The sequence below is a fragment of the Schistocerca gregaria genome, chromosome 3 (genome assembly GCF_023897955.1).
Source record: "Schistocerca gregaria isolate iqSchGreg1 chromosome 3, iqSchGreg1.2, whole genome shotgun sequence".
Taxonomy (NCBI): Eukaryota; Metazoa; Arthropoda; class Insecta; order Orthoptera; family Acrididae; genus Schistocerca; species Schistocerca gregaria.
The window spans coordinates 345,024,099-345,040,520 of record NC_064922.1 but is presented as its reverse complement, the minus strand read 5'-3'; the positions used below and the strand labels follow the sequence as shown (position 1 = coordinate 345,040,520).

Below are 16,422 nucleotides of genomic sequence, written 5' to 3'. Positions count from 1 at the left end.
GATATGTGAAATCAGTTACATGAGGATGAAAATTTCTTGGACAAAATCATCTTTTCTGAAGAGTCGACTTCTCACTTAAGTGGCAAATTTAACACACATAGCTGTAGGACTTGGGTAGTGAAAATCCACATCAGACTTTGCAAACATGTTCGTGATAGCCATAACCTGAAAGTTTTTTGTGCATTGAGCAAGAACTAAATGTAAGGGCCCTTTTTTCCGTCAGAGGACCATCATTGAAATAGTCTACCATGTACCACAGATCGATGAGGAAGACCAAGAACGAAATGTTTACTTTATGCAAGATGGTGGACCACCCCACTACCTGGCTGATGTATGGAATTTTCTCAGTGAGAATAGATTGGCCGTAATACGCAAATTGCATGCCTCCCCCCCACCCCCCACCCCCCACCCCCTCCCGCCCTGTTCCCCAGACATGACACCATTCGACTTTTTTATGGGGATTCGTCAAGGATGTCGTATTTGCACCCCCTGTGCCAGATTCTCTATCTGAACTTTAGAGCGAGAATTTACGCCACCACCGAGCACGTTACACCTGCAATTCTACTGCGAGTTTGGGAAGAAATTAGCTTCCAATGGGATGTGTGCAGGATATCCAACGGTAGTCACATATAACATCTTTAGTGTAAGGTGAAAAGATTTGATGTGCCTCCCTACAAAATAACACTAAGCCCAGCTCTACATCTTATTCCAGTAAATTTATACGATTTTTGAAAGTTGCAAAGTCATTTTTGAAACATCTTGTATTATCGTAGGACTGGCGAATCATCCTCAGATGTCAAGTGCGTTTTGTACCAGTTTTAAATCAAACTTTTCTCCACCATTGTAAGCTACCTTAGCTACATTGATCTAGAGAGCCCCTTTCAGCCTGAAGAGACAGTTTCTTATAACACGAACTTCTAGTACGACAACTGTTGGCTTCTTGTTCAAAGCAGAAAACAGTATGTTCTAAATGTTGTAATTTTCCTAAACCAGTAATCGGATTTTTAAGAGCAAAACGTCGTTGAATTCACCTCCATTAGAACTACGATACTACTGCAAAAATTGTAGCAATTCTATTAGAAAATCGCGAAGTTCATCTCGATATCTGTGTGGTTAATTTAGCTATTAAAAGAGACCATACATATTGTAGTGTGGCCTTTTCGCCATTCATTTCTGTTAAAGAGAATAAGGATATCTTATCAGCTCGACTGAATCATCCCTGTATTGTCTTGCTGCACATTATTTCTTTAGCTGCAGTAGTAGATAGCCCATCACCGAAGCCACCTATCCAAAATTTTGTGCATAATTCTTAAAACTATGTTTGAGCTAAATAAAAGGAGCCTATTAATCTGTGTCTTTCTCGAGGATAGTATTCTTTTACGTTTCCTTGAACTTCCAATGTGAACTAATCGAAATCTAGTAGTGAATTACGTTCACATTCATCTGAGTTTTCACATCGTCACTGTCACTAACATGTGATGCTAATGAATCACCTGTTGCTGCGTTAGTTCTTTGTCATTTTCCATAGATTATTGATACTTTTATTGAGCTAAGCTTTCAGAGTAAATGAATTCATAATTTATTTTATTCTAAATGAACAATCTTCAGCTTAATAGAAAGTTATCAATCATTACGTTGTGCTTCCATAACCACTTACATCTATTGATGCACAATAAATTGTGTTTGACATAGAATGTCTTACTTTTGTCTTCTTCTCTGGATGTCTCACTTTAATTCTACATGTATGTTCATTTAATTACTAATGAATGGGTAAATTATTTAAACTAAGTAGTTATTCAATATTTCTAAGTAAAATATTAAGCGTTTCCTTTAAAGATTGTTTTAATACTGTAGCAAAAGTTTTTGCATGCAACTGTTTTAACTCCCATTGTCATAGTAAAAAATTACAAGTTATATTTTAATACTGAAATGATAGGATTTGTTGTTGGTCAATACAGTTTAAAAAATCAGGAAAATTTATTCATAGAAAGAAACCCACTACAAGTATGAAAGCATATGAATGCTAAAATCGAGCTATTGTTGGTATACATTAAACTGTATTTGGATGTAAAGGATAAAGCAGAAAGTTTTTCAGCTTTTAAAAATCAGACTATTGGACCAGAGAAAAGGACTGTCGCTAATGTTGTTTCTAAAACTATGTCATTAATGTAATCTTTAATTTAGGTAAAGGTATAATTCTAAGGAACACTACTTTTGAGGGTACCTCAGTTAACAATGATTACTGTGATGAAATTACACTTTTATTTTTTATTAATGAAGAAGTTCGAAGTTTATTTGGTTTCAGCTGCCTCCTCTTATAAGAAGATAAAAAATAATATATATATTCACAACAAGGATATAGTGATTAATATTAGTATTGATGATGAATAGTTGATCCTATACAATCTCACATGCACAATATCTTTAGTATTATACAAGGTGACTGAACAGACTATTCAATATATCACAAAACATCAGTAAAATGCGAAGTGGTAACGATGTTGCAAACCTTTTGGACTTCATTTTCGGCACATATCATAACTCAACCTGTTTCTACTTCCTTCATCAACAATTGTAGAGAGATTGAGTTATACTAGATAGTTCTTAACGGTTCTGAAGTTCAATGAACGTTGAACATCGTCAGCTTCAATATTCCTTCCATACTTTCGTGTACATCTATATCCGAATCTTCAGCCATTCAATGACAAATCACAGTGAAATGCATGGCACAACGTACTTCTCATTGTACAACATATCAAGATTTCTGGCCATTCCATTTGGAGTGTGGCAACAAAGATAACTTAAATGCAACTGTGGATGCTGTTGTTATTCTAATGGAGCCTTGTTCAATCCTACAGCAGTAAAAGGCAGGGAGCTGTAGTACATTCCCAGATTCCTCACTAAATACTCGATTTTTAATATTTTTAAATAGTGGGAAGCAGTATACGTAGTGTCAATCTTCAAAAGTCTGCCACTTCAAGTTTTTCAGCTCTTCTGTAACATTCTCCTGTGAGTCAACCAAACGTCTGGTCATTCATATTGCCCTTCTTCAATATTACCTACTAGACTTTTTTGGTATGTCTATCACACGCTCTAGGATGAATCACACAAATATTTTCTAAACGCTATCCTTTGTAGACAGATTGCCTGATTTGATTGTGATTCAATAAATGTGATTAATCTGTTTCACATCCCATATGTCAAATTCCTTTATTCTTTCTTATGAACATCATTTTTGTGGTTTTGAAATTCAAACACAATTCCTTCAATTTTTACTGTTGGCGCCACAATCAGGATGGAAATGACACTGAATTCTTCTTGCCTACATTGAATTCGTTAAGCTAACTGCAGCATGAACTTTCACTTTTGTCATTTAGAATGATAACAGTAGCATCAATTTTAGTTTTAAGCCGTAAAAGAGATCTAGAGAATTGTGGCCTTTCAGAGGTGCTAAAGGGGAAACAACCGTGAGATGGATTTTCTCACATTTTAATTAAATTACAACTTCACTTTCTGAATAACCTATGCTCCTATGCAAATTACCTCTTCTGGGTGTATTCAGATATACAAAATATATGTGGCATAACAGAGTGGAGAGTGGATGGTCTTATACATGCACAAGCATGAATTTCTCACTTCCATTAGGAATTATGGAAGTCCTATTTTTACTACTTAAGCATAATATTTAACCCATCATCTATCGTACAGAGCAAAGAGCAACACAATCTTCGCACTGGCATGAAAATCATCCTCAGCTGTGAGCCTGGTTTCATACCTCATTGCATAATTAAGGCTCTGTGCCAAAATATTCCATCAACACTCAATGATTATGATGTTATTTTCTTTGTTAAAACCTTTATCTAGACACGATGACAACCTCACATCTCCAGTTATCTGAAATTTTTGATCACCTGTTATCCACTACGAAGGAAGTTCAGTAATTGTTATTACCCATCTGGTATGTAACCTTCTTCACCATGCCCTATAAATGCTACTGAGTGGAAGAAGCGCTGCTGGCTTTTTAATACTTTGTTTTCTAATTTTCACTTATAGTTGTACCACTGTCATGTTGTGTCTGGTTTCAATGAGTCCTCAGTATTGACACTGCCAACTGTTTAGAAGGATTTAAAAAAGTGCTGATGACCAGTGCAAAGCCAAAAACTTCCAGCTTCTCATAAGACTTTAGCTTGATTTGGGAAGTTCTTCTGTAATCTAGGTGTCTGGTTTATTTCAGTTGGGGAAGAATTACAGAGACCTGTATTGTTTTTACTTTTTCTGATAATTCCAAACCAGCAAAATAAAATATACAATTACTGGATTTTCAAAGACAACCAGCACAACTCTTAAAGTAGAATGTTTGGGGAGTCGGTTTAATTAAAATTGTGTAATCAGTAGTTTTGTATCCAAGGAAAGTAAAGGCTTTTTGCAGAGTGATACCAATTAAATTCTTTATTTAATGGTATTTATACACTGAATCAACATGAAAGTTATTTTTCCACGTTGATATAGAAGTTTTGGATGTATCCCATATCATGGGCAGAATACACATCTAACCAAGAGCATAAGGTGAAGAGCTTGCTGTTGCCAAAAAGTACGTTCCAGATGCACTGAAAAAAAAGAAAATCTGTAAGTATTGCTGAAATATAAGATATATTTATTAATGATGTGAAAATGTTTATAATATGCACAGAGAGCATGTGCTCACTATAGTAATTTGTAATTATTTTGTGAGAGTAAATATCTACTTCACGTGGCAAAGGACAAAAAGCAGTTAAGTAAAAGAGAGTTGCAAGCCATAGCGTTAAAAGAAAGAACCACAATCCAATGAATCCTTGCTGGGTATAATTTCCTGTGGATAGCGCAGGGACCTGTGTGGTTTTTTTTCCTTGTAACTTTAAATCTTACAAGTCTCATTTTTTTCAATACCTTCCTCTTTCTGACCAGAAGACGGTGCTTCTCCTTATAAAGTTTACTGATTTTATGTCTTCCAGGAACGATATAATCATAGTATAATCTTGAGGATGTTTTATATTATGCTTTTTTCGTGCTATTACAAATGAACAAATGACGTAGTAATTACTCCAAAACTGCAGTTGTTTCCATTATCATTCTTGATATATGTTCCAAGCTCTGGTCAAGATATTTCCTTGGTGATGACAGATACTAACACAGATGATAATGAGGACCCAGTGAATCAATTTCAGATGCAGACTTCGTCTAGAAATAACTGATTCAATAGCTGTTAGGAGAATCGAGGAAATTTCATATTTGCTTTTTATCTGCTGAGGATAAAAATTCACATAAACCCATTTTTATAATAATTTCATTTATCTGAACAACTCGTATATGTCACATACAGTGAGACTTCTTTCGATGAGATCCTGTTCACTCTCTACGTGTCTCATATCATGAGACTTTTTACGTGCCTCAACAAGGCGAAATAGAATGCCGTCATATCAGGGGAACAGATACACAGAAAAAAACAACAAAGAAAAAAAAACTTTTCCCATCCAACATCCAGGGAATGTCTGATACAGGCATTCTCAAGCAAGAGATTAAAATTTGTTGTAACTCTATGCATGGTAATGGATGTTCATAAACTCAAAGTAGTCTATATGTGACATTTTTTTACTATTGAGCATTCTACCTCTGGTGCAACAGAAGTCTTTCAAGGCAGGCGCTTGTGCTCGAAAGTGAAGGTTGATCTCACAACATTTGTTTTCTTAACACAACATGAGATCTTGCAGCAGTAGGAGTTATAACTTACATTTCCTTTGAATAGTAAGGGGGTAAGTGATGTTCCCGTATTACTTTTCAAGACATATGGTCCAATGTCAGCAAGAATTTAAGCTTTAATTTTCTGTGCGGGTAGGAGTGTAGATGCTGTTGGTACACCACACAGTTCTGTTTACAACACCAATTTCACATACATGATCCAGTGTTGACGGAGGGTTCCTGATTCATGTCGACAAGAATTACTTCTAACAATTCAGAAATACATACAGTTTAGTTTATTGTCCCCTCCAGATGTTATATTGTTGTTTCAGTTGCCTAAATTCCTCTAACAATTTGAGAAGTCTTGAATAAGTTGGTGCACATCAAATGTTTCCTAAGTCGGTACTTGACCAAGAACAACCTCTCAGCGCCCTACAGTTTCCATATGATTATCTGTACAAGAATTTAATAAATGATTCAAATACCATTAATTAGTGCCATCATATACTTAGTCACTATTATTATTATTATTATTATTACTATTATCATTATTATTATCATTATTATCGTTGATTGTTATAATTATTTTTATTGTTATAACTATCATTGTACTACTGTTATAATCTCAAATTTTTTTCGTTCGACATCAATACTGCATAATACGTTAAATGTTCTTAATGTTATTTAGTAACTGTAACTCGTTCAATCTGAGTATGCCTGGTTAGGTGTAAGAGAGGGCCTGAAGGCCCTAATCTTGCCAGGTAAAATAAATGCATAAATAAATAAATAAATAAATAAATAAAATTCACATTGTAAAAACAGTACACTGTCTTAAGCGCTTTCAGCAATGAACATGTCAGTGCTCTCATTATTGCACATTTTGGTTGGCTGTGGCTACTTACAGTATTAGCAACTATGTACATAAATTATATTTATTGGGTCAGACTTAAGAATTCATTTGGTCTCAAATCATATGTCCCCAGTCATCTCACAACTAATTTCTTATTTATAATGTTACTTGTTTCCTGAGACATTTGCCCATCTCTTTCATCCCTGACAATTTGTATCATCACCCAGAATATAGAAGAAATACATGGTTGGCTTTTTGATGTTAATGTGCATATAGGTCATACACTGATAAATCAAAAAATTATGATCATTGCCCACTGAGACGTTGGTTCCGCCTGTTGGCGTTGCTCATGCGTGACGCGGTTATAAAATTCGTGACGCGCTAATAAAATTATGTCAGCGGAGCAGACACGGACGGAGGATCACCCTAGCGAAGTCATGGGCCCCAAATTGGGAAATCCATTGAGATAAGCGACAAAGAGCAGATTATTATTATGCACAGCCTGTGAACGAGTATCTTGAAAACGGAGAAGCTGGTCGCCCCGAATGTTCATGTGCTACTGTCGAGAGCATCTACAGAAAGAAGTAGAAGGATAATGAAACTACACTAGGAGCTAAATCGTTTGACACCCATGACTCTTCACAGAACGTAGGGTTTGGAGGATTGTCTGTTCTATAAAGAAGGGTCAATGGTGATATGTGGCATCTCTGTCGAGACAACACAATGCTTGTGCCCGCACAAATGTTTTGGAGCACACCGTTCACCGTACATAGTTGAATATGGAGCTTCGCAGCAGATCACCCCTACATTGTCACATGCTGACCCAACGACATCCTCAGTTACGACTGTAGTGGACATGGGACCATCGGGTTTCGACCGTCGACCAAGAGAAATGTGCCGATTCTTGGGTGAATCACATTCTGCTGCACTATGTCGATGATCGTCCCCACAGACGCTATCTTTGAGGTGAACAGCGGCTCGACACATGCAGTGCTCCTCGGGCGCAGGCTGGTGGGAGCAGTGTTATGCTAGAGGAGACATTCTCCTGGGCTAGCATGGGGCCTTTGGCAGTAATGAAAGACACGCAGACAGCTGCCAACCACCTGCATCCCATCATACTTGATGGCTTCCCCAATGGCGAAGTTATCTTTCAGCACTATAACTATCCCATTTGGCTCGTGATCGGGCTCCACCACTGCGTAACCGATTCAGCATCTAATGCCACATACCTCCACAAACATCCCAACAAACTGTCAGATCCCTGATACACGAAATCAGTGATGTACTTCGTTTCAAAGACAGACAGATTAGCTATTAAACAGGTAGTCATATTGTTTTGTCTCATCTGTGTACGATATCAGTACGGTATGATATGTCTGTAGGTTTGATGATGGTGGTGTAAAATTATATATATGAATATGTGATATGTATATGATTCATCTTATAGTGATCGATTTTCTCTGCGTCTATTATTTAACTGATACTATATGAAGTAATCTACGTTTTTGTTGCAGACACAAGTCACACAACAGTGCAGTGTCAGTTGTGTGGATTTTGTGCGTAATTTTGTAATCCAGTCAAAATGCTCCCGAGTTAGGAAGTTTTGGACGTCGTTCCGCTTTCCCGGCGGGGGCTGATGTAGCAAACCGGAAGTGACACGATAGCGCAGAGCAAGCTGTGCAGTTTTTGCGCGTTAGTTCGTGACGCTCTCAAAGTGCTTTCGAGCTATCCGCCAGAGGCGCTGTATTCTGTAAAGTTTTCCCCCTTACTCTTAGAATAGTTTTTCATTCTGTTGTCAGCTATTTCCGGAGTTACATTTTACTCTTGAACGTTCCAGTTATCGGGGCGGCTCTGCCTTCATGTAAAACGCTTTGATGTAGTTTCGTTGTTAAACTAACTCTTTGTGCAATTGAATAAAATGTTTATTGATTCTGACGTAAGGAATTCCTTTCGCTACAGTGACGGCTAGTAGTACGCAAGCAGTAATTTTCATTAGACTTTGATTTAGATTATTTAAGTGTTCCTAAACTAAGTCATTTACTAAACAACGTTACACATTACTGAATTTATTGTACCTGCTTGAGACAGTCTCTCCCATGAGAGCTGTTGGGTTGCTAGCACAGTTTCCAGCGTTGTAGTCGTTCCAGCTGCCGCACTGGTATGCCTTAAATCCTGTTCCTGATGTTATGGATTCAGCAAAGAATTCAGTTGACCGACCATGACTACACGCACCTGTGGATTTGCAGAATAAATTTGTAGAATAAAGACATATGTATAATTCTCACTATAATTGTTGACACAAACATTTTAGTACATAAAAAATTACCAGGCAGAATTATGTGCGACATGAGCAAACATCATAAAGTAACGATTAAAAAAGAGAAGACAGCAACAATCTAGAAATAACATTTTGGCTGAACAGAAACCGTATTATCTGAAGAACAAGCTGTTTGCCATGCCTACAGTTTAATTAATAGAAATACCATAAAATGGTATTGTAACTAGCGACTCAACCTGGCTTTGCATAGGTAGCACTATATACCTATGGTTGGATGAATCTCTGACATTGTGGTAATAGATTATATACACAAACCTTCCTTGTGAATCAGCCTATCATTAGTAAAAACAACATCAAAATCCCTACAGTAGTTTATGAGGGTAGATTGCAATACGGAGAGAAAAAAGTGGTTGATGACTTTAATTCATTATAGTTCAGCCAATCTACACGAATATTATATACATAAATCTTCCATGTGAGTCAGTCTAGTTACTAGTGAAAACTGTATCAAAATGCCTATAGAACTACCTGAGATTTGCCTCCACTGAAAAATGTGGCAAGGAAATTTAACTAGTAATATGTATAGCTATACAGTACTAAAGACTCTCTATACTTATCAAAATGTAAGGATCTGTTTTGTCTGAAATATTTAGGCTTGGAATAGAGTACCATACATCACAATGGATATTTACACATATGTGAATTTTTTGGTTAACTGAAATGTGAAAGCTGAAACTCTTCTGTCTTCTGTAGGTCAAAAACAAAAATTAACTTTATACAGGCAAAGTCATATATCATCATCTACTACACAATTAATTCGGTTGGTATGAAGCAGCAAGCATGTCAATACTTCAACTACCACTACTTTTGGTAAAAGGACTTCAAGTGCATAATTTCATAAATAACTAACCTGTAACATCAAAGTCACAACCAGGCTGCCATTGTCCACCATTTGGATAGAAATCAGCTGTTCCCATAGCATCATACCACCCCAGAAGACCACCATTGGTATGAATCACCTGTACAAAGCTAGCATCACTTGCGTCAAGACGGTTTGAGGTGGACTCTGAACCAAAGAGTGGTGCTGCTGGATCCATGCCTGAGGAGATAAATCAGATTTTTGAGGAAATTAAATTCTGATAGACAAAATAGGGTAACATATTTGTATCAGTATATTGATGGCTGTTTTCTTTCCTTACTGCTTTACAATTATCATTGCAACTAAATTCGTTGTTGTTGTTGTTGTTGTGGCCTTCAGTCCTGAGACTGGTTTGATGTAGCTCTCCATGCTACTCTATCCTCTGCAATCTTCTTCCTCTCCTAGTAACTACTGCAACCTACATCCTTCTGAATCTGCTTAGTGTATTCATCACTTGGTCTCCCTCTATAATTTTTAGCCTCCACGCTGCCCTCCAATACTAAATTGGTGATCCCTAGATGCCTCAGAACATGTCCTACCAACAGATCCCTTCTTCTGGTCAAGTTGTCCCACAAACTTCTCTTCTTCCGAATCCTATTCAATACTTCCTCATTAGTTGTGTGATGTATCCATCTAATCTTCAGCATTCTTCTGTAGCACCACATTTCAAAAGCTTCTATTCTCTTGTTGTCCAAACTATTCGTCGTCCATGTTCCACTTCCATTCATCGCTACACTCCATACAAATACTTTCAGAAATGACTTCCTGACACTTAAATCTATACCCGAGGTTAACAAATTTCTCTTCTTCAGAAACGCTTTCCTTCCCAACGCCAGTCTACATTTTATATCCTCTCTACTTCGACCATCATCAGTTACTTTGCTCCCCAAATAGCAAAACTCCTTTACTGCTTTAAGTGTCTCATTTCCTAATCTAATTCCCTCAGAATCACCTGACTTAATTCGACTACATTCCATTATCCTCATTTTGCTTTTGTTGATGTTCATCTTATATCCTCCTTTCAAGACATTATCCACTTCGTTCAACTGCTCTTCCAAGTCCTTTGCTGTTTCTGACAGAATTGCAATGTCATTGGCGAACCTCAAAGTTTTTATTTCTCCTCCATGGATTTTAATACCTACTCCGAATTTTTCTTTTGTTTCCTCCACTGCTTGTTCAATATACAGACTGAATGACATCATACCCGAGGTTAACAAATTTCTCTTCTTCAGAAACGCTTTCCTTCCCAACGCCAGTCTACATTTTATATCCTCTCTACTTCGACCATCATCAGTTACTTTGCTCCCCAAATAGCAAAACTCCTTTACTGCTTTAAGTGTCTCATTTCCTAATCTAATTCCCTCAGAATCACCTGACTTAATTCGACTACATTCCATTATCCTCATTTTGCTTTTGTTGATGTTCATCTTATATCCTCCTTTCAAGACATTATCCACTTCGTTCAACTGCTCTTCCAAGTCCTTTGCTGTTTCTGACAGAATTGCAATGTCATTGGCGAACCTCAAAGTTTTTATTTCTCCTCCATGGATTTTAATACCTACTCCGAATTTTTCTTTTGTTTCCTCCACTGCTTGTTCAATATACAGACTGAATGACATCATGGAGAGACTACAACCCTGTCTCACTCCCTTCCCAACCACTGCTTCCCTTTTATGTCCCTCGACTCTTATAACTGCCATCTGGTTTCTGTACAAATTGTAAATAGCCTTTCGCTCCCTGTATTTTACCCCTGCCACCTTCAGAATTTGAAAGAGAGTATTCCAGTCAACATTCTCAAAAGCTTTCTCTAAGTCTACAAATGCTATAAACGTAGGTTTGCCTTAAACTGATAGTTCGGTAATTTTCACATCTGTCAAAACCTGCTTTCTTTGGGATTGGAATTATTATATTCTTCTTGAGGTCTCAGGGTATTTCACCTGTCTTGTACATCTTGCTCACCAGATGGTAGAGTTTTGTCAGGACTGCTCTCCCAAGGCCGTCAGTAGTTCTAATGGAATGTTGTCTACTACTGGGGCCTTGTTTCGACTCAGGTCTTTCTGTGCTCTGTCAAACTCTTCACGCAGTATCGTATCTCCCATTTCATCGTCATCTACATCCTCTTCCATTTCCATAGTATTGTCCTCAAGAACATTGCCCTTGTATAGACCCTCTGTACACTCCTTCCACCTTTCTGCTTTCCCTTCTTTGCTTATAACTGGGTTCCCATCTGAGCTCTTGATGTTCACACAAGTGGTTCTCTTTTCTCCAAAGGTCTCTTTAGTTTTCCTGTAGGCAGTATCTATCTTACTCCTAGTGAGATAAGCCTCTACATCCTTACATTTGTCCTCTAGCCATGCCTGCTTAACCATTCTGCACTTCCTGTCGATCTCATTTTTCAGACGTTTGTATTCCTTTTTGCCTGCTTCATTTACTGAATTTTTCTCCTTTCATCAATTAAATTCAATATTTCTTCTGTTACCCAAGGACTTCTACTAGGCCTCGTCTTTTTACCTACTTGATCCTCTGATGCCTTCACTACTTCATCCCTCAGAGTTACCCATTCTTCCTCTACTGTATTTCTTTCCCCCATTCCTGTCAAGTGTTCCCTTATGCTCTCCCTGAAAGACTGTACAACCTCTGTATTAGTCAGTTTAGCCAGGTCCCATCTCCTTAAATTCCCACCTTTTGGCAGTTTCTTCAGTTTTAATCTACAGTTCATACCCAATAGATTGTGGTCAGAGTCCACATCTGCCCCCGGAAATGTCTTACAATTTAAAACCTGGTTCCTAAATCTCTGTCTTACCATAATATAATTCATTTGATTCCTTCTAGTACCTCCAGGAATCTTCCATGTATACAACCTTCCTTTATGATTCTTAAACCAAGTGTTAGCTATGATTAAGTTGTGCTCTGTGCAAAATTCTACCAGGCGGCTTCCTCTTTCATTTCTTAGCCCCAATCCATATTCACCTACTATGTTTCCTTCTCTCCCTTTTCCTACTCTCGAAATCCAGTCACCCATTACTATTAAATTTTCGTCTCCCTTCACTACTGAATAATTTCTTTTATCTCATCATACATTTAATCAATTTCTTCATCATCGGGAAAGCTAGTTGGCATATAAACTTGTACTACTGTAGTAGGCATAGGCTTCGTGTCAATCTTGGCCACAATAATGCATTCACTATTCTGTTGGTAGTAGCTTACCCGCACTCTTATTTTCCTATTCATTACTAAACCTACTCCTGCATTACCCCTATTTGATTTTGTGTTTATAACTCTGTTGTCACCTGACCAGAAATCTTGTTCCTCCTGCCACCGAACTTCACTAATTCCCACTATATCTAACTTTAACCTATCCATTTCTCTTTTTAAATTTTCTAACCTACCTGCCCGATTAAGGGATCTGACATTCCACACTCCGATCCGTAGAACACCAGTTTTCTTTCTCCAGATAACGACATCCTCTTGAGTAGTCCCCACCCGGAGATCCAAATGGGGGACTACTTTACGTACAGAATATTTTACCCAAGAGGACGCCGTCATCATTTAATCATACAGTAAAGCTGCATGCCCTCGGGAAAAATTACAGCTGTAGTTTCCCCTTGCTTTTTGCCGTTCACAGTACCAGCACAGGCAGGCCATTTTGGTTAGTGTTACAAGGCCAGATCAGTCAATCATCCAGCCTGTTGCCCCTGCAACTACTGAAAAGGCTGCTGCCCCTCTTCAGGAACCACACGTTTGTCTGGCCTCTCAACAGATACCCCTCCATTGTGGTTGCACCTATGGTACGGCCATCTGTATCGCTGAGGCAAACATGCCTCCCCATCAACTGCAAAGTCCATGGTTCATGGGGGGAGGACTAAATTCGTATTGACTTCTATAGCAAAAATCTTTGGATTTTGTGACTGGTTCTTTGTGGGAGGAATATTTTCATAAGTGTTACATTTAAGATTCTTAAAAGGTCTTGCTGTACGTTGAAATTAATAAATAAATCATCTGTGAATCATGCATTAATTTCATGTATTTTTTTCGTTCCATGGAATCAAAAGTTTTCCACATCACATAGGTAACTAGAAGAGAAGATATTTATAGAAAAGTTTCATTTTCTCTTAATTAATACTCTGATTCTGAGTACAGCACTAAGTTAATTCTGTTGTACAATCTAATTACAGTTAATGTTGATGTTTAACTGAAGCAACAAGTATTTATATGTTTTGATTATTTAGCCTGACCACATTAGGACCTGCTGTTTCAAAAGATCTTAATTTTCGTAATGTTTTGAGGAATATTGTTCCAAAGGTAGTTTTCTGACACAAATCATGATTTAGAGAACATGACAGTGTTGTCTAGTGGTATAGTGAGGCTTTTACTTTGATGGGAACGAGTATTTCTGCTGTATTGTTCAGATAGATACTTGTAGGTTGGCGAAGATATATAATTAGGAGAGCAACGATGGAGAAGATGATGTGGCAAACACAGAGTATGACCAAAAAAAAAATGGCTCTGTGCACTATGGGACTCAACTGCTGTGGTCATAAGTCCCCTAGAACTTAGAACTACTTAAACCTAACTAACCTAAGGACATCACACACATCCATTCCCGAGGCAGGATTCGAACCTGCGACCGTAGCAGTCGCACAGTTCTAGACTGCGCGCCTAGAACCGCGAGACCAGCGCGGCTGGGCAGGGTATGACAATCGCTATGCTTATCGGCATTTAGCCATGATAATTGTTCATAGTCAGGAGTAGTTTGGTCGAAATAGCATACATCACAAATGTGTAGCACACAAGAATTCATCGCCAGTTCCAGCTGATGTGAGCTCTCATACGAAAGTCCTTGGAGAATAGGTACACCATACTCAAGGATGGGGTGGATCAGTGACTCTCTAAATTTTTTTAACCTTATGTGGTTCAGTGCTTCAAAATTCTTTCTTTTGTTTCTGCAGGTCATTTTTCGCTTATTGACTGTGATATTAAACTGTCATAATATCACCATCATTAATGAATGTTAATAATATCTCATATATAAAAAGTGCATGAAAGTGAATTCTCAACAATTAAATAGTGCAGTAATTTAAAAATGAGTTTAAATAATGGATTCATATCACTTACGTAAGTTACAATAATCCAACTTTGTGATCTAAGACAATGACAGCCATAACAAACATGAATCTTAGCGTCAGTATTCCTTGAAATACATGGTCCAGAAACAATTGTTCCTCTTGCAAGAAATACGTGAACAGCCATGATGTCAGTATCAAATATTTGCACAAGAAGTAAAAGCTTATCGAATACAAACAATAATTGTAAGATCTTCTGATCAATCAAACATAAAACAATGACATGAATCTGTGACGGAATGGCAGAAGTATAAGCTATATCTAGAGTTATTATTGCGTTTAACAAAGTAACTTAAAATAACACCTTACCTGTGATTCTGTTCAGTCTTCCTGCAGTAACACGATTTCCTGCAACACCACAGACGTGAGCACCTAGGCTGTGTCCTACAAGCTGCATGTTATTGGTGCTGGCTCCAAGAGAAGCAAGCCAGTTGATGAAAGTTGCCACTACTTCACCAACACCTGCTACAGCAGCTTTTGCCTGAGCGTAATTCCAGTTTCCTGCGTGGACTGACCAGTCTATGACAATCACATTGTAATCTCCAGCTCGTAGCCAACCTGAAAAATATGCAAATAAAGCGCTCTCATTATGCCTGGCATTACAGAACTAAGGATTCTGACGTATAGCAAAGGTAAAATAGGAGAATCTAATTATGCTAGTGGAATGGAAATTATTCTAACAGAAATTACCCTCCACGCAGCCCAGCATCAAAACAATGCAAAGGACTTCTATTTTTTTAATATATTCTGTACAAGCTTAGATTTCTCAAGTATGGAAAGTTTTCCTTCATTACTTTCCTGCTAGCTTTGTGAAGAGCTTAAGAATATTGCCATAGCGATTGCAAGTAAACTTATACACTTCTTCAACAAACTAATTCGAAGATTTCAAAGTGAAAAACAGAACTACAGTACTAAAATAAGAGTTAGAAATAGAGGTTATAATACAACTCTCTCTCTTTCTCTATCTTCCTTTAGTTCCCTGTCTACAGGTTATTCTAAGATTCCATTATACCCTGCAAGGGAAGAGATGTAATGGGGACAAAGTAAGTATTATTTACTTAAATTACGCTAATAGATAGATCACTTCTCTATTACAGAAACAAACATCTAAAATAATGTGTCCTATTCTCCCATGCCTGCCCTGTAGAACAGCGATAGTATTATGCACAATTCTTAGTGTCAACTCCATTACATATCACAAAGTCACAAGTAACTTTCTTCTGTGAGTAACTGACACTGTCTTGTCATATTTTAAACGAATTTTGTTTTGTTTCATAGCAATATATAATAATATTCCACTCTACCTGCTGCATATTTGTTACATAATATGTTCATTGCAACCAGATTATTTCTCACCAGAAATATGTGGTTATGCGGAGGAGAGAAACAGAAGTACAAAGAAACATAATTCTGAGATTTTAGACAGCATTTTTCTGCAAAGCTAACAAAAACATACACATCACACGCACACACACACACACACACACACACACACACACACACACACACACACACACACATAGCAACTGTTAACTCC

The 16,422-nt window shown here is 37.5% G+C and overlaps 1 protein-coding gene across 2 annotated transcripts in view; it reads right to left on the bottom strand.

Moving 5' to 3' along the window:
- The window catches only part of LOC126356023 (lipase member H-like), a 130,243-nt gene that overhangs the window by 100,150 nt on the left and 13,671 nt on the right, over window positions 1–16,422 (bottom strand). Inside the window, exons 4-7 of one of the 2 annotated variants that reach the window (XM_050006675.1) lie at window positions 15,195–15,443; window positions 9,754–9,942; window positions 8,641–8,797; window positions 4,421–4,607 (exon numbers count right to left, since the gene is read on the bottom strand). The exons of the other annotated variant lie outside the window; for it this stretch is intronic. Coding sequence (XP_049862632.1) covers window positions 4,550–4,607; window positions 8,641–8,797; window positions 9,754–9,942; window positions 15,195–15,443 — 653 coding nt within the window. The 3' untranslated portion in view covers window positions 4,421–4,549. Of the gene's footprint in view, window positions 1–4,420; window positions 4,608–8,640; window positions 8,798–9,753; window positions 9,943–15,194; window positions 15,444–16,422 lie in introns of those variants that run through there. 2 annotated transcript variants of the gene reach the window in all.